The sequence below is a fragment of the Cyprinus carpio genome, chromosome A3, assembly GCF_018340385.1.
Source record: "Cyprinus carpio isolate SPL01 chromosome A3, ASM1834038v1, whole genome shotgun sequence".
Lineage (NCBI taxonomy): Eukaryota > Metazoa > Chordata > Actinopteri > Cypriniformes > Cyprinidae > Cyprinus > Cyprinus carpio.
Genome location: NC_056574.1, coordinates 38,989,745 through 39,012,551, shown reverse-complemented (window position 1 = coordinate 39,012,551; position 22,807 = coordinate 38,989,745). Strand labels below are relative to the sequence as shown.

The window sequence follows — 22,807 nt, the reverse complement described above, 5'->3', positions numbered from 1 at the left end:
TGGAGTAACAGGTTAAAGTTACCATAAGATGACCATAAGTTATTGGAGTATTTTCTCTGAATGATTTATCCGTGCATGTCACACTCATTGTCTGGTCTCATCATGATTAGGACTGTTTAATCATTCTTGCCTATTGACTTCAATGTATGTTGAGTAGTGATGGCGAGAAGAAGCCTCATGAAGCATTGAAGGTTTTTTAGCCAAGTGGTTCACAGAAGTGTTCATTTCTCACACTACCACCTGATGGCCAAAGAGGTGGCCACAGACACCTGATGTGATCTGTGATACACTGTATTTTGCACCAGTTAAGGCTTATAAATAATGGTGAAGGGAAAAAAATAATAATTTCCACAGACTAATCTATGTATATGAATATAATGTGTATTTTCTAGTGGCATGTATTTATTGTATAACATAATATAACATAACTGTGTAATAAACATATTGGCTTGAAATGTATGGGGCTATCGCATGTGTGTAAATCAAGTCTTTGCTCATAATAGGCAGGAGGGGCAATATCATTAGTCTAAAACTGGAAAGTGACTGGATTTAACAGGGCAGAGCACTGTGAATTTACAAGATTTGTAAACTTTGTAAACTTCCTGATCCAATCTGGTCAAGCGAGGCTTCAGATGTCATCAATGACGTCATTGCTCTAAAGCGATACAAGCCTCGATTCGCGCTTCACTGAAAGCTGCCGGGATTTCTCAACACACGCTCTGAAACCTCAGCACAGAACATAACATCACTAATGTTGAGTCATTCAGAAGGACCCACCCATCTGCTTTGCCCAGATAATTACCTGCGTTCTACCTGTCTTCAGCCCCGTCAACCAGCACCTGCAATACATAAGGACTCCTCATCATTCAGTTAAGTTCCCATTATTATTTGGATACCCACTCACCTGCTTGCAGCTCACCTAGGACCACCTGCATTCTCCCTTGAAGACAATGTAAGTTTAATTTGATCGGCCTTGCTCCGTTTGGTCGCTTCGGTGACCACAACGAGCACCGATTTGGTCGTGATCCGAGGGATGTGTCGCAGACTCTGGAAATCTGTCCGTGACAGCAAAATCCAGCTAAAAATCCTGTAGTGTGAGCTTGCCATAAGTTGATTTCTAAATTAGATTTCTCTTTTGTAGACCATATCATAAATCCAGGTCCTCCAGCACTTTACAGACTGAATACAGAGAGAGAGAGAAAAAAATCACTGGAATCAGAAAAAGGTCAGACAATGGACAGAACAAAGTCATACTGATGGTGGGAGAAACCGGAGCTGGAAAACCACCCTCATACACACCATGGTCAACTACTTACTGGGAGTGAAGTTTGAGAATGAAGAGTTTTACCAAATCACAGAAGAAGATGATGATATAGAAGAGTCATTAACCCAGACATCTGCGATCACGGTTTATGAGGTGTTTGTTGAAGAAAACCCAACATCTCTGACCATCATTGACACTCCAGGATACGCAAACACTGAAGGATACGAGAAAGACAGAGAGATTTCTGAGTATCTGATCACTTTATTCTCAGATGAGGATGGGATTCATTATATTGATGCAGTGTTTTGAAGGGCTGCTGATGGGTGTCTCCCAGTAAACTCTTGAAGTGTTCAGTCATGAAGAACAACCAATGCATTATGTGTCATTACACATCAGAGAGGATAAACAATATGTGATGATGACAAAGGATGTAACAACGATGAGCTGCATGAAGCTTATATGATCATCATGAGTCCGTGTAAGGTCTCATTAAAAGCAGACAGCGCTTTCACTCTTCAGCATCTGGATTTCTTGATTCCCAGACTGAAGGAGGAGGGAAAAGATGAATGGATGAAGAACCTGGAGGATCTGAGGAAAACTGGAGAAGAACAGAAAAATAAGGGGGCTTTACATGATTTGATGGAGTTTACTGGGCAAAAAAGTTATATTTCTGGCAACTGTAAAAGCCCTTTGCAGCAAAAATGAAATGCATAAACCTCATGCTGAAGGAATTGCCTCTGCACTTACTCCTGATTCCTCTCAGCATAGGGACAGGAGAGCTGTCTATAAATACATTTGGAAAATAAAGTAACTTACATTACTCATTTGAAAAAGTAACTCGATATTTTGTTGTCAAATTGAAAGTAATGTGTTACTTTACTAGATACTTGAAAAAGTAATCTGATTACATACTTGTAATGTAACCCAAACACTGATCCAGTGTTTAGATTTCTAAAAATTGTGTTAGTGCATATTTTATTATATATTGCCTCATTAACACATTCAAACATAACATTTCAGAAAACGTGTAGTACAGAAAATGTTTGAAAAAATTGTGATACTAATTAGATTTATTTATTTATTTATTTATTTCCCTTATCGCATTCACCTGGGGTGTCTCGACTCAAACACATTTAAAATGATTTCACAAAAGAACAGACACATTAATGGCTTTGGCAGATGCTTTTATTTAAAGCAACTTACATAGCATTTGAGCTACACATCTCATCAGTTTGTTTTATAAAACCAAACTGTGCTCTGCTAAGAAAGCTTTTATTCTGGAATTATATCCAGTTTATACATGCATGTGGCATAGCAACATTTTAATTAATGGTTAAAAATGTATCCTTAGTACATCCTCTGCTTAAGGTCTGCAGATCTGACCATGTTGGGATGGTTGCCTGTTAGTTTGTTTCTCATAGTGAACAGGCACACATTCGTTATCAATGACCTCACAAGCAACAGTCACATAAGAGTTCTCACGACGAACATGAACTTCACACTCTCTGTATCTTACAGAACTTTCAACAATGTACACTGTGAAACTTCTCATACTGATGCACAAGTTTCCTGTGTCTCTGGTGCCTTCTCCGTTGCAGATTCTTTTAATTCTATCGCTGTACCTTCTAGAGAGGAAGGACTGAACAGGTGTTCTGCCACAAAGACCCTTTCTATTGAGATAATCTGCCCAAGCCCTTTCACTGTTCCTGTCAAAATCCTCTGAGAGAATATGTCGGCGATTAAAAGTATTATATGCGTTGTTATTCTGAGATCTCTGGCAGGGATATGCAGTGGTAGAGAAAAGATCTCGTTTCTCTCGGTTGAACGTGACATTATTCAGTCCATCAGTGGACACCAGAGTCATGAGGAGCACGAGGAAAACCTCCGTTCTCATCCTGAAAACATATGAAGCACAGATTATTAAAGCTGCAGAGAGATGAAATATGTATGGGAATCAGAGAGGTCTATAACAAGTTTTATGTAGATAACATGTCAAAAGATTTAAATATCATTTGTAATTAATGTAATATTTATTTAATATTAAAACTTAATTTAGAAGTTTTAATGTTTTGAAATTTAATAACTGTTTTAAATGGTTTTGACCACAGCCTATAGATGATCTTACTCGATTTTTTTAATGATCCGATTAAAGCTGTTGAATGAGTTTTATACAAGTACACCAAATTTGTGCATTATTGTCAAAATAACAAAACATCCATAACATCATAATTCAGATTCAGTACACTTTCTAAATTCATTATAACTAAGACACAAAATAGTGTCAGATTACCTGTTGAGTTTATAAATCTTATGAAGTTCACAGAACTTAAAATTGAAATCCTCGATTAGATTTTGTTATAGTCTCACTTCCCTCTTAAAAGCTGGTTTGATATTTTGTGCTGTAAAAGGCATAACAATGTGTTAAACTGTGTGGTGTTTCTTCTCATGCAAAGTTTAACCAAATAACAATTTATATGCAAGCTGTGTAACATATAACGATTTATTCCAATTAAGTAAAAAAAACTAAAAAAAAAAAAAACTAATCTTTTATTAATAAACTCACTCAAACTAAAGCTTTTACATAAGCTTAATACGCTGATTTGAACAGTGAGATGCAATAGAAGATCCTTCAGTATCTGAACTTCAGGATTCACAAGTTAAACTGCATGTGTGCTGTATGCAGATTTACCTTTGAGTTGTTCTTGAGTTTGTGTGAATGAAAGAGTCTCGATGAGTCTGAGCTGAAGATCAGAAAGTGTCTGAGACGCTCACTGGACTGATATTTATTGGCTTGAAGAAGAAAGCTGGGTGTGAACATGCATCACGAGCACATTTTCTGCCTTCAAGCTAGATTTAGCGTGTGTTTGTTTGTGTGATTATATGTATATATGTAAAGTGCAATAAAATAAACAGTTAAATGTGTATTTTGGAAGATTTTTTTTCTAGTCTGAAATAACACGCTTTTTCCTGCAGTGTCTTGCCTTAAGGAACGGTGCTGTCAAAAAAAAACAACAACAACATATTTAGACACACTCTGCTCTGACGAATTTGGTAGGATGGAAACATTCTACATAAATACTGGTCGAATACTAAGATGAAAGAAATGTCACTCCCAAGAGTGAGCATCAATGTTGAACCTACATTCAGAAAAAAAAAGGTACACAACTGTCACTGTGGTGATACCTTTTCAAAAGGTCCACTTTTGGACCTTTTAGGTACTAATATGTGCACTTTGCTTACTAGTATGTAACTTTAAGGTACCAATACAAAGGTGTACCTTTTAAAATAGTACTGCTCCAGTGACAACTTGTGTACCTTTTTTTTCTGAGAGTGTGGGTTCACACGTAGCATAACGTTGATGCTCCCTCTTGGGAAAACAACAATGTGTAAACAATATGCATGTTAACATTTTAGTGTCAAAATTCACTTAGTAACCTGTGTAAACCCTAACATGACCATTAAATTGAATAGACCAATTTAATTTGAACTTTAACAGTACACCAGTTTTAAAAGAAGAATCAATATGTGAGTTTATAAAACCATAAGCTCAAACAGATTCTGTTTTGGATTAAGCTTTGTACATAGGTACAGTGAAGTCATCACAAGGTTTCTATCAACTCAAAATATTCTGGATGCACAGCACTATTATGTTTAATTGAGCATAAACAACCTACAGATCATTATATCATTATATGTGGAAATGATGCGGCTAGTCACGCAAATAAACAGGAAACCGGTGTTGAACAAGTTACGCCCAAATGCTGACTTTCGGAAAACATGTTTATATACTTGTTTAAAATTTCTCCCTATAAGTATATTAAAGCAAAACCAGTTGAAATCAAGTATGAATCCGATGCAGGCTGCATATAATGTCAAATCAGCTTTGAAATAAGTAGCCTGCAGTGGCTGTACTATAATGCAAGACAGATGCTAAAAACGTGGTGTTTTGAATTTTAAAAAGACTTTGTCAATACCTACAAAAGAGAGAATGCAAAAGAAAGAAATTATACTCATTACACAGCACTGGTAGACTGACAGACAGCTGTTTTTATATTCTTGCCTGCTTGTGTGTGTGTGTGTGTGTGTGTGTGTGTGTGTGTGTGTGTGTGTGTGTGTGTGTGTGTTTTTGTGACATATCAGGACACAAATGTGTATAATGACAAGGATATAACACAGGTATTACAAGCAGAAGGTGACTTTTCAGGACATTACTCCATGTCCCCACTTTTCAAAACGCAATAGAAATCACACAGAATGGAGTGTATTGAAAATCTGAAATAGCACAAAGTTTTCTGTGAGGGCTAGGGTTAGGTGTAGGGTTGGTGTAGGGCGATAGAATATACAGTTTATACAGTATAAAAACCATTACGCCTATGGGATGTCCCCACTTTTCACAAAAACATACGTGTATGTGTGTGTGTGGAGGGAGCAGAGTGTTTTCTTTATCTCTGTGTTTTTCGGAATGTCTGAACTGTTTCAAGGAACTGCTTAACTTCACTAGTTTGTTTACTTGATTACGCAATGCTGTAACATATGCCAAAAACTATCATTAAAGCATCCAGTAATGATGTGAAACATGTCTAGAGCATAGAAAGTAAATAAACTTGTCTTCATCAGCTCACCTTTTTGCATAAAACAATGAGAAATCATAACTTTAATTTCACCATTCATTCATAAATGTGCATTTCAGCGGCTCAGAGGTCTTCGGTCCGAGTTGAAACCGTTTCATCAGATCAGTGACAGTTTCCTACAAAGAAATGTAGAAAATAAGAAGATTACAACACTGTATAACATCACTGAATTAAATTAGCATATACACATTTTTTTTATCAATATACATTTAATGATTAAATGTATTAAAAATAAGGACAAAGATGCACATTACAAATATGTTGTTGAAGCGTGTCCCAATTTAACTAACAATCATTAACAAATAACAAATGAACTGCCCAATACTGACTTGTTTATCATTTCTAATCTGCACTGTAGTGCTGGATGCCCCATTTGTCTACACAAAGGAAATGGAGGTGCGCTATTTTGGACTGGAAAGGTAAAGTATTGTTTTAGTTTGGGCTTTTGAATATTTAAAGATTTAATAGGAAAGGAATTATGTAACATTCAATTTATCACTATGCTGAAGAGTCCAAAGCCTTCCTGAGAGGTGATCTGCAGCCGGTATTTAGATTGAAAAAAAAAAATAAAAATCTCTCAAGTAAAAGCATATATGTGGGAATCAGAAGGTTAATATGACACACTGAATTTGTGCTGCATTTTTTTCCATTAACAGGAAGAGCCTTTCCACGTACAGGTAACTTGTACATGTGACTCTGTAGCAGCTCCTCGGAAAAAGTGCCAGTTACCTTAAAAAGCTAGTACTTAAGGTAACACAGGCTCAAACTCAATATTCATATTTGTTTTTTAGGCAGATGAAACATATATTTTCACCCTTGAGCTTGCACCGGAGAAGCAAGTGGTTCATTCTCCACGAAAAGTAGGTTTTTTAGAGGGCTTGCAGCTATTATTATTCAGCATATTTTTATTTATCCTCTTTTGTATTTTTATTTCTTATAGGTGCGTGTCATGCCGATCTTAAGACTGCCAGTCAGTGGTGTATAGACAGCTCTGGGGATGTCTTTGGCTCAGTTCATCTTCCTCGTATACAGTGCCTGGAGGATGAAGAAGCTGCTGAGGCCTTGGAACGGTTCTTCAGTGCAGAGTTCATTGAGGATGATCTCGTAGAGCCACTGATATTTGTTTTTACACGTATGCAGGACATGCATGAATTTCTGGAGAATGTGGTGGTCTACTTAGATCTCAGAATCTCTAGTCAAACACAAAGTTGAAGTACATAGTTTTTGATTTAGAATGTAAAATCATGAGATAATAGTAATAGTACAGTCTGTAATCTTTAATTTATGTATTAAATTTGTTTAATAACAGCAACTGTAAAATAACCCACATTTTTTTTCCACAATGTCATTTTTTTATGTTTTATTATTATTTACTAAAATCAACAATCAGCAACTGCCTTGTGTTGAATTATTTTCTGATATGTGAGTTTTGGAAGCATATTGACATTGAATGTTATAGTAGCAGGCTTTGTCTTGTTAATCAATGATTTAATAATCCATATATATACAGGTATACACATTTACACTGTGAATGTAAAGCACAGAAACGAAGCAATACCAACAAACAAGTTACAATAATACACACCCTTTAGGAAAAAAAAAAAGTGTCTCTTTTGAACTTGTCCCAGAGACAGATTTTGTATTTTTCTTCTGACTTATCGAATCTGTTCCAAAGAAATGGTAATGTAACTTGTGTATGTTTTCAGTGTTTTCACAAAATACTAAATGTAATATGTAATATATTAATATTTAAAACACTTAAATGTAATCAAGAATACAAACCTTTAAGATCAGTGGCAGGGTACAAATAATAAGTCAAGTTGCTGTATGTCTTTTTTAATGAGGGCCTATCTCATCTCAAAAACGAATTATAAATTTGTTGTTGTTTTCGCCCCGTGTGTGTAGTTTCGGTTTCGTTTTGAGTGTTTTTATTTCGCTGCATCGCCTCGAATAAATGACCTGCACAAATTACTAACACAAACTGAACAATGAACAAAACATCTTCACAGCATTACAGAAGACAAACCTTGTTGCAGTCCTGATCGAAGCTCTTGTGTATGTTTTGCATAATGTCAAGTCACCTTTATTACAGCGATGCAGATTGTCAAAGCAGCTTTACAGTGATAACTGCACAACAGCTCTAGAAGAAAATTGTGTCATTGTCCAGCTTAAATAAATTCAGTATTGATTCATTCCGTTGTAGAAATCAATAGTTATTTATCTATATATCAGCACTGGAGAAGACAGTGATGTCATGGTCCAGCTCAGTTAAGTTCGCATACAATTGGTGTCAATGCGGGCATATCAAAACAACATTATTGAATATCTAGTGTCCCCAACTACTCAAGCCAAAGACGATAGCGGCAAGGAACCAAAACTTCAACAGCTGACAAAAAAAAAAAAAAAGTTTTTGGAATCTTACATGTAAATGTATACCAACAAACAGACATTAAATTCTATAGTTTCTATATCCCAGGAATAGTCAGAGCAAGTCAAGTCAAAGAGCTTTCTTGCTTTGTTTAGCCCTTCATATTGTTATATTTAGTCGGGCTGATTTGCTATTCTTTCTATTGTTTTAGTAATTTCATCCATGACATTCTCTAACTGAACGATTTCTATCCACATCTGCTGGAGTGCCATTCTAGCTGGCATAACTCTGATAAATTGAGCTCCGAGCAAACATGATGTCTGAGACTTTATCTGCGCAGCCAACACACTAATGTCATATATCTGTATGAAACGCACTAATTCACTGGCAGATGAAAAATATTGACTTAAATACCCAACATCACGCTCTGGGTAACTGAGGTCTCTCAATATTTCATAAACGTGCTGACTGATCTCATTCATCTTGTCCAGCATAGGGCTGATTTTATGCTGAAATTCGCTCAGTTCAGCTTCAGTGTCTTGTATTATTTTTGCCTGCAGGCTCACGATCTTCTTGTTCCAGATTGTATCACAGAGTGCAGCGCCTGAAACCACAGCTGCTCCCGCTCCTGCGATAAGAGCAGAAATGCCCTGATGAACTGGAGCTAAAACTAACCCCAAACCCATCATCAACCCTCCAGCCACTTCTGCATTTAATGCGTGTGTAATGACTCCAGTAGCACGTCTGAAATCTTCTTCAAATGTCCCGATGATAAGACACACTCTCTGCACGCGCTTCTGGGTTTGAGGGAAATCTCTCAGATAGAGTGCAACCAGTTCTTTTTCCAGTTGATTGAAAACAGATCTAGAGGGGGGAAAAACTATTCAATTGTAGCCTATTACATGCATTTCTATTACCAATCACTACTGATATGCAGATTAAACTATTTAATTATAGTTGTTTGTGCAATATATGTGTGTACACAAGTTTTGCTTATAAAACAACTTTGATTCATAATGCAGTAATCACTTCTTTCTTTAAACACCCAATAATTCTGATTCAAGTGATTAATGCATAAAGACAATCCCTTACAGCATTTTGGGAGGTAGCTCTTTGCTCTTGCACTGACGTTTGCGTTGTTTCCTTTTTATTTTCCTTGCAGTGACTCTACAACACACCATCAGAGAGATGCAACGTTAGTGCATGCGCTGAACACAAATCATATGATTCGTGATGCACATGTGCTTCAGCTGTCCCTCAGTTCCAACTGTACATAGTGACGAAAAAAAAACTGCATGTCTTAATTTTACCTTTCGCTGCTGTTAATTCTCTTATTTACACTCGAAACTCCGTGATCCAAAAACTCATCCATCTGCGATCACTTCCGCTTCTGCTTGAACCGCTCTTCAAAATAAACTTATTTTTTTATTGGCAAATCGCACTTATCAGCATTATTGCCATCAAAATAAAAGTCTCTAGTGAACCAATAACTTAAAGCGGGGCAAAAATAACATTTTAAAACAAAACAAACACATAACTTACATTAAAAAAATATAGAATAAATATTATATAGGAAGAAGATATATTTATATAAAATATACTGAACTAAAAACTACAAAAAAAAAAGAAAGAAAAAAGAAAGGGCATGAATGAATGCGCTGGTAAATCTGATAAGTTTACATGAATATTTTCTTTCAACCTAAATCCCAATGCAATGCACTTTTCAAAATACAAAATACTGAAAATTCCTTTAGTTTAACAATATGGCTATTTTACAGACCCTTCAGAGTATAAATAATATATTGTTGCATGTAGAGTTTGCCTTTAGAAATACTAATATTTCTGCTCATTGCGGGATCACATTTACTCTGATTTTGCTTGATTTTATTACATTTTTATAGGTCTGCTGAAATAGTTTACAGGCTTTCACAGAGTGGTTTTTGTTTGACTGCACTGTTAATGTTGAAGGCAACACCTGTTACAATCAGAGATGCTCTGAGGAGGAAAGCTACTCACAGTGGGCTCCAGAAATATTGACATCCTTAGTTAAGATGAGACAATGGAAAAATGTGGCAACCTTTTATAACAATTGTGGATATATAAGTCCTGACGTATATTTGGTGACCACAACACCCAGCTAGCATCTGCAATTCTCTGACTGTGATCATCATACTGTATAGTTTTCTATCATAAAGACACATTTCATGATGAAACATCAGGACTCTTAGATTAGCTTACATTCCCCGATAACTTCTTCTTTTACCAACTGATAAATCTATACTGAAAAGCATCAAACCAGAGAGAGAGAGAGAGAGAGAGAGAGAGAAGTTTGATCACCTAACAGAAAATCTTAAAACTTGTTTTGATTGCACCGTGTGGGAGGAGTTTCATCAGGGCCCCTTAATGAAATAATAACAGTAAAAACAGATAGGATTTTGTGTGCAGTCAGTGATACCAATGGAGGAGATAAAAACGTATCCAAATAATAAAACGTACATATGTAGGGACGTTAGGAAATAATTCAGATCAGAGGTTTAGTAGTATCAGCTCAGTGGTACCTCTGTGTTCAGATAGAATTGATATTTCTGTTGAACAAGTAAGGAGTACATTAAAAAAAAAAAAGGGATAGTTCACCCAAAAATGAAAATAACCCCATGAACTCCTAAGCCATCCTAGATGTATATGACTTCCTTCTTTGTAGACGAATGCAATCGGAGTTATATTTATTAAAATATGTCACAGAAAATATACAGAAAATATATATATATATATATATATATATATATATATATATATATATATATATATATATATAAACAAAAACTAAATATAAAAACTATATAACAAAAACTCATTTTTGCAAACAACTTATTGTCAAAAAACAAAAACAAAAACAAAATAAAAATAAAAGGAAGTGCATGAAAGAAACTCTCATGAAGGATTATGAGCAGCTCACATCACCTGCTTTTGGGCGTCATCTGGAGGACAGCAGTGGTGAAGCATCCTCAAATACCCATACGCACGTTATATAAGTACATTATATTACATTTCCATGCATTTCATATTGAGTGAAAACTTATTAAACAATATATATATATTGATATATATATATATATAACTTATAGATAGAACATATATAGATATATATATATATGCCCAGTATGTGCAGAACATTTTCTATCCTTAAACATGTCAATACATTTTGATATCATATTTAAATAATATATAATATAGGCATGTATTTCTTTGGCGTTTTTGCCTTTATTGTGTTGTTTGCATTTGAACTTGACAGACTAACTGTGTCCTAGTTTGTTTATGGGCTTGATTGTGTTTATTTGTGTTTTTGAGATTAATGCTGATGTGCCTTTTGGATGATTTTTCCTACGTTGTACGTTGTTATTGCGCGTACGCACGTTGTTCTCCTCGCGTGAGCGCGCAGGCGCAGATATAAAAGGGAGAGGTCCGCTCTGCCGCTGCTTGTTACAGAACGCTATCTTGTATAATCCGTTTCGTTTTGTTTGTAGCGTTTATCAGAATGTTTATTTTCCTGTTTTATATTCCATCCTTGACATGTATGCGAAAGAGTGCGAACTATCCATAAGGATTACCAGTTCTGTCCTTTGGGTGTTTTCTTCTCGCCCAATCACACCAACCCGTCACACCAAACTCATTCCGTTTTCCAGGACAGTTTTTGTTCAACAAATTCTGCTGCAAAGATGTTAGACCCTCCATAGGATAACAAGCAGGCTTGTTGTGCTCCTGAAAATTATGAAAGAAAACTAAAAAATGTAAACTATGCCATCCACATTAATTCTGCAAGAATCAATAAATTCAAATTTCTTTCCGAAATGTGAGTATTCTTGATTGCATTATTTACAAAAGGATGTTTATGCAAAAGTAGCCATTCAAATTCAACTACTGTACACATAAAAGTTTAAATATATAGGCTTCTGTATGTTTACAGTGTTTAACACAACTGACAAAACAAAACTTGGCTTAAACAAAAGCAGCACAAGTATCACACTTTCTCTTTATCTGACTGATTTACTTCCTTGATCCAACAGAGGTGGAAAGTTGACTTCAAAGTTAACTTATAAGGTTAAAGTTTAGCTAATGTAAGTGCTTTATTATCTCGCCATATTACCATGTACTGCACGAGATTCAAATGCATAATTAAAGGACTCTCTAATGATAATATAATGGCTTTGCAATATAAATATTCAACATTTTGTCCATGCATTATCTTGGTAGTTATTTATTATTAAGTTGGCTTGACTAAGCAAACATACTCTTTATGCTATTTAAAATTAGTATTATTATTCTTCGACTAAATTTTCCAAACCTATCTCCTCCTGGGGCTTTAATGCTACAAGCCCCAAACTCAGCAGAGACCAGGGCCCTGATGTGTAGTTTGTTGCTATATCTTTTCAGACTTAGCAGACTTCCAGTTTTCCTATAAATAATTATTAAAATAAAAAAATATCCCATAGACTTAAATTGTCTGGAGCCTCGCGAGAACTCCTCTCACTTTGTTTTATTTTCAAATCGGATAAAAATACATAAGAATAAATGTATTTAAGGCCCAGTGCTGACCAACTAATACTAGCACTTATCCTTTCTTTTCTATTCTTTATATATATATATATATATATATATATATATATATATATATATATATATATATATATATATAGAAACCTTGCTGTGTGTACTGCGCTAGACTGAGATTTGTCATGGCACTTGTTATACTGGTTGTTGTTCTCTCATGGTCTGATTGCTTCTGTTGTTCTCATTTGTAAGTCGCTTTGGATAAAAGTGTCTGCTAAATGATTAATGGAAATGGAAATGTAAAGTGGATCAAGATAAAGGTGAGAGATTTTAAAAAAAAGTATATTGTTGAAATGGTGGTTGTTGCATCACGCTGCGGGTGCTTTGAAGAAGCCGTGAATGAAACAGCAGTAATGAACCTGAACGGTATTGTTACAGTGGGAACTTCAAAATACACAAATAATTCTAGATATCGTATTATTCCAATGGTTTAGATTTTTAGAACGCACAGTATCTTATTCTTCATAAACCAGTTAATTTGTACAACACTATGTGTTTGGTGCGTAAAGTTGGTTCGGATTTTCTCATTGATCTGAACAAAAGCAGCAGAAGTGCTGAATAGAAATGCAGTTTACTCTCTTTGACAGCAGGTGGCACTTTAGGAACAGCAGGAATACTGCCGTTACCATGGTTACCCCTCTACACAAAGCAGCATGCGCAAGCACATCTTCTGACACCTGCTTGTTTGTCACTGAGGTCAAAGTCAAACAGTATTTACATGTTTTCAAACAGCCGTTCATCTTCTTTTTATTCGCTTTGGGTGTTTATCAAATAACACAAAACATTTAAATATGCCATATCTTTATTGAAACTTTTTTTTTTTTTACCCTCATACATTGTCCCTTTGAAAATCTGCTATCCCCAAAATGCTAGGGCCGGCCCTGGTCTGATGGCCAGAGTCGAGTGTCTCATTAAACTTCATCATTTGCATGTGTTTTAAAGCCTTGGCAGTTAAAACATATTCAAGCGATTTTATACAATCCAAGCATTAGAACACATCAAGAGCTAAATTCAGTTGCTTGTTAGCGGTATGTGTGTCACTGAGATCCGTATCTTGTTTCTGAATGCTCGTTCATTCTCGCTGCTCTCGTGCTTTGGTGCTCAAACAGACAAATACATTAAACATTATTTCAAAATACATGATAGCTTGGCAAATATCATCAAAAACAGTTGTTTATGTCTCAAATTGACATAAACTGTTGAGAAATAAATTGAATGTGGTTCATTATATTGTATTTGAACATTAAAGTGACCGCATTTACCAGCTGCTGTGTGTCTTTAATGTTAGTTCATCAAAAATGAGAAAATCACTCAGTACTCATGACTTGAATAACATTTGTATCTTTCTCAAGGATCACTCTATTTTTAATGAAAAGTATGCCATTTTATCTTACATTTTATTATTCAATCTTTGCACATGAACATCTACAAGCATATTGTCAAAAACAACAGGACTGAATGCAATTGTTAAATACGATTTTAACAATAATGAACCATTACTGCTTAAAAATGCAAGTTGATAATTCAAAACTGTTTAAAGCATGAAAATAAGATACCTAATCAGTAATGTGGGCATATTATCAGTAAAGTAATCATTAAACATTTGCAATCATTAAAAAAAAAGAGAGAAAATTGCCATTTATATTAATGTGATTCAGAGATGAAGGCCATAATACTAATGTTTTGTCCACACGAGGGAGCCACAGGATGGCACATCCGTCAAAGTTCTCCATTTAAAGACTGAAAATGGTTCAATAAATTGACTTGTAGTAAAAAATTGAATATAAATTAATTGTATTTTAATAAAGTTTAATATAGCCCAATATCATAAGTATACAAAAAAAAAAATACTTATGGACCATTAGTTTTTTTCGTAATCTTAATTTTAATATTATTGACAATATATTTGGCACAGTTTGTCAGACATAACTAAATGTATGTCCAACTGAAGAAGGGACATTATATTATTTTTCTATATAAATATTGTACATATAATATATTTACATAACAACTCATAATTTACTTACTTTTTTGTGCTATATGCTTGTAATTTGCTTATTGTGAAATCAGAATCAGAACGGCCTTTATTGCCAGGTATGTTTACAGATACGAGGACTTTGTTTTCATGTCAGAAGCTTCCACAGTGCAACAGAATGACAGTGATGGAACAAAAACACATAAAAAAAGAATAAAAAATAGAACAAGTAAATAAGGAATAACTTAAAATTTCATTCACACGCTGTTCAGACATGCGCTTTTTCTCAGCGTGTACACCTGAAGCGCGTGCAAACTACGAGCCTGTTAAACAGCGCCTGGTTACTAAGCTAAGTTGTCTTTCGCGTCTGACTGATTTCTTATCAAATACTGTCAAAACACAATGTTTACATATAAACACTGTTAGAATATTCAAATACCGGTAATATATCGTGTGATGTGTAGTGCCGAATGTCCAGCAATTCGTCTCTGGTAAAACTGATTGCAGGGATATAACTAAAGACAGGACAAACTAACAAAAACAACTGCGGAGCACGCCACGGAGGCCGCCTTCATCAGCGCCATCTTGATGTATAGAAGTCAAGATCTATCTAGTATCTACGTTTTTTTGTGGTCATACCCTTTTTTTTATCAGAAATACAAAATAGCATGGGTCCTAAGAAAAAATATTATAAAAAACTATAACTGCTGTACTTTTTTTTTTTCAGCCAGGCTGCTCAAGAACACTGAACAAAAAAGTGATATGGCTCTTTTGCCTCAAGGCTGCCCATTCTGGCTTTCTCAGCCAACATTCAAAGTTTGATTATAAACTTTATCTTCTAGTTCTTATTATTATGTATTATTGCCACCTTGTGAACAAACTAAACACATCTAAAGTATTTCAGTATGTTTGAAATATCACAGTTCTGTGCATAATGTATATTGAAAAAATAAATAAATAAAAAATAAATAACAGAAGAGTTTCAAACTGGAGCACTAGTGTTTAAAACTTTTTCCAACCACATGCAAAGCTAATAACATGGTTGTCAGAATTAAAAGGTATAATTGCTGCTTTTTGCCGTGCACATTTTGTGTTGGGAAGGATGAAAATAACAGTTAATTTTCGTACGTATTTTACTTACGGATCACTGCATTTCTTACAGATTTCTGCCCTTTCGAAATTGGATAGCCTACAGTGTAAGATTGCATTCGTTTGAAACATTATGAGATTGTCCTACCTGCCCCTGGAAATATTCAGTAGGTCTATCAAGAAGGAACAAACTAATTCCTTGAGAACTATTAATTTCCATCTGTATCAAACTAGCTAAATATGTTTATCATGTGAATTCTTGCTAAATATCCAGTTATATTACGGGCCGTTGGCATGAAATTCGTACTCCTCCCTCCATTCAAAATTACACCGCTCCACAGTTCTTTAGGGCCTAATCCGAACAAACACAATGTGTTTTTATTATTCAGAATTGGATATACAGTACACCTCTTTCTGACTGGAGACTGAAATGCACCACAGTGAAATTAAGTTCATTCCTGCATTTTTAGTTTCTCCAGCAGATTGAAATATAACATTTGTAACTTAGCCAGGCTTGACTGTTTGCATGATGATCTTGCTAGTCACTTACAATTGCAATGTGGTCCTAGATGGTCTTGACATAATAGATGATACATAACTCTTGTATTGTTTAATCTTAGCAACAATGGCTTCACCGAGAGGTCACCATCGGCGCGGAAGCATGGAGGAACCAGTTTTCATGTCGTGAGAGATAATTTATATTGTTTTAATATGTTTGTTATGTTTATGTTTGTTATGGGTTTTCACTTGATAAAGATGTTTCAGTATATATATATATATAGATATATATATATATATATATATATAATATATATATGTAACTACACAAGTTATGTAATTCGTATATATCATAAAGTATCAAACTATTGAAGCTGTTTTTATCAATAGGCTACATATCAGTTAATATACAGTTTGTCATATATGTACCAATATATTTGTTATTGCAAAACATACAGAATATACTGTCCCTTACGTTTCTTTTTTCTCTCTCTTTTTCTTTAGATCTGATATTATTCATCTTGAAGAGGAATTGAAATAGACCTCAAAAGGACATTTTCCCAGAATGCAAACAAGCATTTGGAGAAAATTCGTGATCTCGTGAATGAGTCTGCAAATGATCATGGCCTTGCTATTTATGCACGCAGAGGAGGAGGAATAACTTTAGGAATCGCGATTGTGTTGGTCGTATTAGCTTTATATTTAATTGATGAAGAGGTTTTTGATATTGTTGCTGCAGGAGGGGCAGCTGCCACTGTAGTTTCTCTATTATGTGCTGCTTTTGGACGAAACAGGGAAACACATCAGAAGAAGAACTTAAAACGATCCATTGAAGAGGAATTTAAGGGGTTTCAGGATAAAATGAACCTTATTATTGACATATTGGAAAAAAACTGTCAACGCACTGAGGAAATATTGAGAGACCCTTCACTATCAGACCACATTGCCCAGGCATTAAGTGAACATTTTGCCTACTGCTTTGAAAAGAGGCACGTCTTCCAGGAACATGACAGGAGTAAAGTGGGTGACCAGATGTCTAAAATTGTGCATTTTGTCTGGAAACATTTCAGAAATGATCGCCAAGGTTAGTTCTGTGCCTGATATCCTCAAGAGATTATCGAAGACAACAAGAGGCAACATGGAAAACCTGCAAAACCCAGACAAGAACTAATAATTAAAAGAGAGTTTAAGGAGAAAGTAGATAAATTCATTAATGATATGCAGAAAGGAATATGTATGATAAAAAATAGAGTGAAAGATATCAACCAATCAATAGACAGTATATCAGATATTTTGAGTTGAACCTGACAAAATGAAAAAGTATGAACTGCTGAGACAGAACCTTGTTCTTGGATCCACCTGACAGAGAACAACACAAACAGTGACCGATATTACATTAGGCAGAGGTTGAATAATTTCAGTGTTTCATTGTCCTACAAACAATAAATGTTAACATTGTCAAAAGTTAGAAATATATATGTTTTTTTTTTTTTTTTTTTTTTAGTTGTTTCCCAGACGTGTTTTGTTTGTGCTCTGCATTATTGATAAATAGTGGATGTTGTTATTTTGTGTATATTTTTGTACTTTTACATTTATCACTTTTTTTTTTTTTTTTTACAACCAAAACCTGTAATAAAATGCACACACAAAAATGTATTGGAATGTAAAGTGAATAAAGTATGTTTAAACTTTTAATGTCCTCACCAAAGGGAATATATATATAGTATATATATATATATATATATATATATATATATATACACACACACATATATATATATATATATAATGGAATAGCATTAAGTATCATATTAACCATAACATGTTTGCAAAGACTACAACCAATGGCTCTGCAGCTGTGTGGAAGGACATAATAATAAACATTATCAGCCATGTGGCAGTAGTCTATATTTGTCATTTTTAAAAAGAGAGAACTGACTCAAAATAATGATTAATCACGAATGATTGGCATTGCTGTTTTATTGGACATATACTGTATACGGGACACAAATAATAACTGCTGAAATATTCACAGGGAAATGGTTTCTCAGTCCATGGCCATAATCAGGGTTTAAAATTATTGTGGTTTGGGGTGGGGTTAAGACAGACATGTAGATATTTGTGAAAGATGTTTTCTCTGCTTTTTGGAAGGACATTGTTGAGTTAGGCCTTATTTTTTTACATTAAAATTTGTTAATACTTTACTATGTTAAGAGCGGTGGATACCTGATAGCACATACTTTCAAATAATATCTAGGGCATGTGTTGTAGTCCAAATTAAAATGTACAAATTTCAAAAAAAATAACCCGCCTAGTAATTATTATATATGAAGTTATATTTCACAGGGAGTAAATATTTAAGTGTTTTGGCATAGTGCCTGTGATGAACACTATAAATAGCCTGTTAAGTGTAAATATGTAAGTGTTTGGCGAATACACAAATCTGAATGGCTGTTTAAATCATTTAAATAGTTTTCATTTCTGCTGTTTTGTTTCAGCTGCTGTCAGAGAGTGATTGTGCACCTAATGGCTGCATTTCTGCTGTTCAGCGCCTCGTTCTAGTTTACACAAGAGTGCCCAGAGTGTTGTGCATTGTGACCAGTTGATGGGAAAACTATTCTTAAAAAGCATTCAAAATTTGTAATTAATAATTATTCATGATATCTTGAACAGTGCCCATGATACACAATATAAATATTGTGCATGTTTCATTACCGTGATCAGTGTTGGGAGTAATACGTTACAAAAGGTTTTTTTTTTTTTTCTGTAAGGCAGTAGTTAACGTAACGTAAGGCACGTTACAACAACACATTTTAATTCAAAATAGAAAAGTGGTGAATTTACCAACACTGCAAAACAGCAACAGAGAAAAAAATTCGCCATGTTACAGGAAATATAATTTGAGTCAACTAAAAATAGTTTGTTACCCCCGCTGCCTAACATTGTTGTTGTTGTTGTCTTGACAATATATTTCTTGTTGAAACAACTTCTCATTAGAGTGGAATAAGTCCAGGTGATGAATTTGTTTTAAAATTGTCTTGACTATTATTTTCCTAGTCCAGTCAACCCTATATCATATTATGTCAACTGTTTTTTTTTTTTTTTTTTTCATCTAAGGATAGAGACAACACTTTCTTTCACATTTAAATGAGTCAAGCCAATTTGCTGTCAACACATCAACGAACATAAAAAAAAAAGCAAAATACAAAACAACACACCTGCACACCTAAAGATCTGAACCGACCTTGAAAGTGTGATGTAATAATAAATAACCTTTGGCATGAGATGGTTGCATTTCAATCCATCGCATCAAAACCACAGTGGGGGATTATTTTTAAATGTTATACCTCAATCTGAAAATTTCAGAAGGTTAAACAAATTTTACACATGCACTCCTTCCCACCATAGTGCAAGTTATTGGTCAAAATGAGAAACCAAGATATTATATATGTATATATAAGGTAAAAAGCAATCACATTTAGTTACAAAAAATGAGTGTACTGGTACTTCTGTTTAATAAAATATAAAAGGAAATGCACAGGGAAGCACAAAGGTGTGAACAAAGTCAATGATTGAGAGAACACTCGAAGAGGACGGGGTCAGCATGGATGACTGCTGCGAGTGATTTTTTAATTCCATTTCAAGAAAATAAAAAGAATATCGCGCGTCAATATAGAACAGTTGCATATGCACAAACACAGGGCCCTCTCCAGAGCAGGCACCATTCCTCCACACCAGTCAGCAGTCGGTCTCTCTCTACCTGGCCATTTCCATTTCCCGGCCCTATTTTATGCGATCTATCTATGCCAATTACTGGAACAAGACACAGGCGTTGCTTTATTTGCATTTTGACCCTCTTACGTCACCGCTCGTCGTCCCAACTCTCTCTCCCCGCAGCCAGCAGGAGCGGGGCCAGAGAATTATTAACACAGGTGCTTGAGGGGGGTGCTTGATTCATTGACCAGGGAGCTGGACAATTTCAGCTCTAGACTCATTCTTCCCACTGGTCGCTCTCTTTTGCGAATAACTGTTTCTCATTTGCTCACGGATCCCAAGTTTTGTTTTTTTTTTTTTTTTTTCTTTTTTTTTTTTTTACACAGTACAACATGGGATTAATCAATGCATGCTGATAAACTTTTAATCTGCAAAAAAGTTTACATCCAACTCCATACAATACAAAGTTGCCTCACAACGTGCTGTCCGGGGGTTTGAATACAGGCCCCTCCTCCTTGTAGCGAGTATCCATGGCGTTTTTTGTTAGAAAAATATTCATATTTTAAAAACGTGTATTAACACTATTCACGATCTTCCTCGTCACTTGCGTGAGAGCTGTCTTTTCCGGATGGATGACGCAGGTATATAGGAGTTTCCCCATGCATGCACCGGTGATTAGTGTCAACACACGAACACAAAAATGAGGATTTGTAAAGAAAAAGTTTTGGAGGATTTTTCAATACTAAGCCAAGAGGAGCCTGTTTGTTTTTTCCTTTGCTTAAGTAAGGAAATTTTGCTTTCCTTTGCTCCTGTAAACAAACTTTTTGAAACTAGCATATGTCCCAGAACACGTGCGTTTGCACATACGTCAATATGCATCATCCGCCCGAAGTGGTTTTGCACATATGATAGTCAGCGGAACTGAGAAAAAAAGTTTTTATCACGTTTTAAATATGGATATCATTCTTACAAAAAGCATCATTTTGCTACAGGAGTCCTTTTATTCACCCCCCAGAGACTGTGTGAGGCATGTTTCTGGATGGATGGATGGATGCACTTTTTAAATATAACATAAATAAATAGACCTGCCTAAGGACATAAACCACTGGGAAGGGCCAGGACAAATTTTTAATTTAACTCAGATTGGATTTGCAGACTGATGACAAACAAATCTTAGTACTAATGAATTTGAATTTACTGTAAGTGAAGGGGAGAGTCAGGAGCAGAAGGAGATTTGTGAATTCACTGACGAGACTATAATCAGGAAATATCAGAGGTTCAGAGTGTTCATTTTCCCCTGCTCTTGAGCGTCATCCAGTGGACTGTGAAAATGAAAAGTACTACATGAATGATAATATTTCATAAGTGGTGATACATCTACACTCAATACAATTAATTAACCAGAAAAGACCATTAAGATTAAAGGAGAATTACTACTTTTACCTTCTGTTGTTGTAATTACTTTATTTTTGTATGTACATTTTAATACAATCTCAAGCGTAATGACAGTTAAAAAATAATAATAATAAAAATAAAGCAAAGTACATAAAACAACAAATACACAAAATAATGCAGCGCAAAAATCATGTAATCAGTGTAAGTTTCTGCACATCCAGTATAGCTATTTCCTGTATAATTCTGACATACCTGATAGACCTTATATATTAACAGGGTACAATTTTTATTACTTAATCACTGTAGGATATTGGATGTTTATATCATTCAATACATTGAGATGTTGTTAGATGGACGGTGTGTTTTTTCTGTCATGTGGATCAAATAACCAGTTGTGTCTCACTGTTTCACATAGTTTTTTTTATTTCATCATGATTTGATGTCATTTTTTTAATAGTCCCCTTTGCATTTGTTTTGATCAATTTCCTTCCATGACATTCGGTAACTGATTTTAATACCTTTCTTCATTTCATCAATGAATTTCTCTGCTTGTTTTTTCTTGAACTCTTTTGTCCTCGATTTGTTTTTTTTGTGCGGGTTTTTCTTCGGGTTGTCATTGTCATCATTGGCTCCGTCTTTGTCTTCGGTGAGATCTCTTCCAGAGGTTGTAGCACAGCGAACTCCATCTCAGCAAAAGTTTCTGAAAAGATCTCCAGTCAGAGATGTGTTTCCGTGCACCCGCTGGCTCTACTGCCTATCTCTCTGGAAGAACTGTGTTTTTTCAAAGCAGGAGGAGAAACGTTCACGTAGTACCATTGGCTTTGTGCTCTGATAGCGCTTAGGGTCTCTCTCAGTATTTCCTGAGTACGAGCATAAATCTTTCACTACCATTTTAATAATAGGGGCTGATTTATACTGAAATTCCTCAAGTTCTTTTTCTATGGTTAGTCTTGTCATCTTTTTCCTGCTGATTTTTTACTGAATTCTCCAATAACCACCACAAGCAAATTCCACCAACCTGCAGCAGCACCACCAGCAGCTATCCCCACAACTCAACCCTAATCCACCGGCAATGAGAGAAGCCCCCCTCCAGTAAATGCAGCAGCTAAAGCTAATCCTAAAACCAAGCCAGCGATTCAAGCAGCACATGAGGCAAGAAGCATGTCTGGTAATCCTTTTTCAAACTCATTGACGACCATCCGTCAGTTTTCTTTATATGCCTTTTTGCCCTCAGGAGAAATTTTTCCTCATGGAGTTCTGTAAAA

The 22,807-nt window shown here is 35.1% G+C and overlaps 1 protein-coding gene across 4 annotated transcripts; it reads right to left on the bottom strand.

Annotated features, from left to right (window-relative positions):
- Positions 1-2,431: 2,431 nt before the first annotated feature.
- Positions 2,432-10,181, bottom strand: LOC109101025. Of its 4 annotated transcripts, XR_006155713.1 has the most exons (5): positions 9,574-9,686; positions 9,356-9,430; positions 5,887-6,011; positions 3,954-4,259; positions 2,432-3,159 (listed from the first exon to the last, which is right to left on the bottom strand). XR_006155713.1 is itself a non-coding variant. In XM_042732092.1 (3 exons), the coding sequence occupies exons 1-3, from the start codon at positions 9,633-9,635 to the stop codon at positions 8,437-8,439; spliced, it is 828 nt and encodes a 275-aa protein (XP_042588026.1). In that variant the 5' UTR covers positions 9,636-9,687; the 3' UTR covers positions 7,668-8,436. The 4 variants fall into 4 exon arrangements, 1 of the variants encoding a protein (XP_042588026.1); XR_006155712.1 differs by having other exon boundaries at positions 3,954-6,011; positions 9,574-10,181; XR_006155714.1 differs by lacking the exon at positions 9,356-9,430 and having other exon boundaries at positions 3,954-6,011; positions 9,574-10,181.
- Between the last annotated feature and the right edge of the window lie 12,626 nt (positions 10,182-22,807).

Excerpts from the sequence above, each read along its gene's own strand:
- LOC109101025 (XM_042732092.1), bottom strand. The coding sequence starts at position 9,635 with ATGGATGAGTTTTTGGATCACGGAGTTTCGAGTGTAAATAAGAGAATT. Across the intron at positions 9,431-9,573 it reads AGAATTAACAGCAGCGAAAG|AGTCACTGCAAGGAAAATAA; the intron begins GTAAAATTAAGA and ends GGTGTGTTGTAG. Across the intron at positions 9,128-9,355 it reads GAGCTACCTCCCAAAATGCT|ATCTGTTTTCAATCAACTGG; the intron begins GTAAGGGATTGT and ends TCCCCCCTCTAG.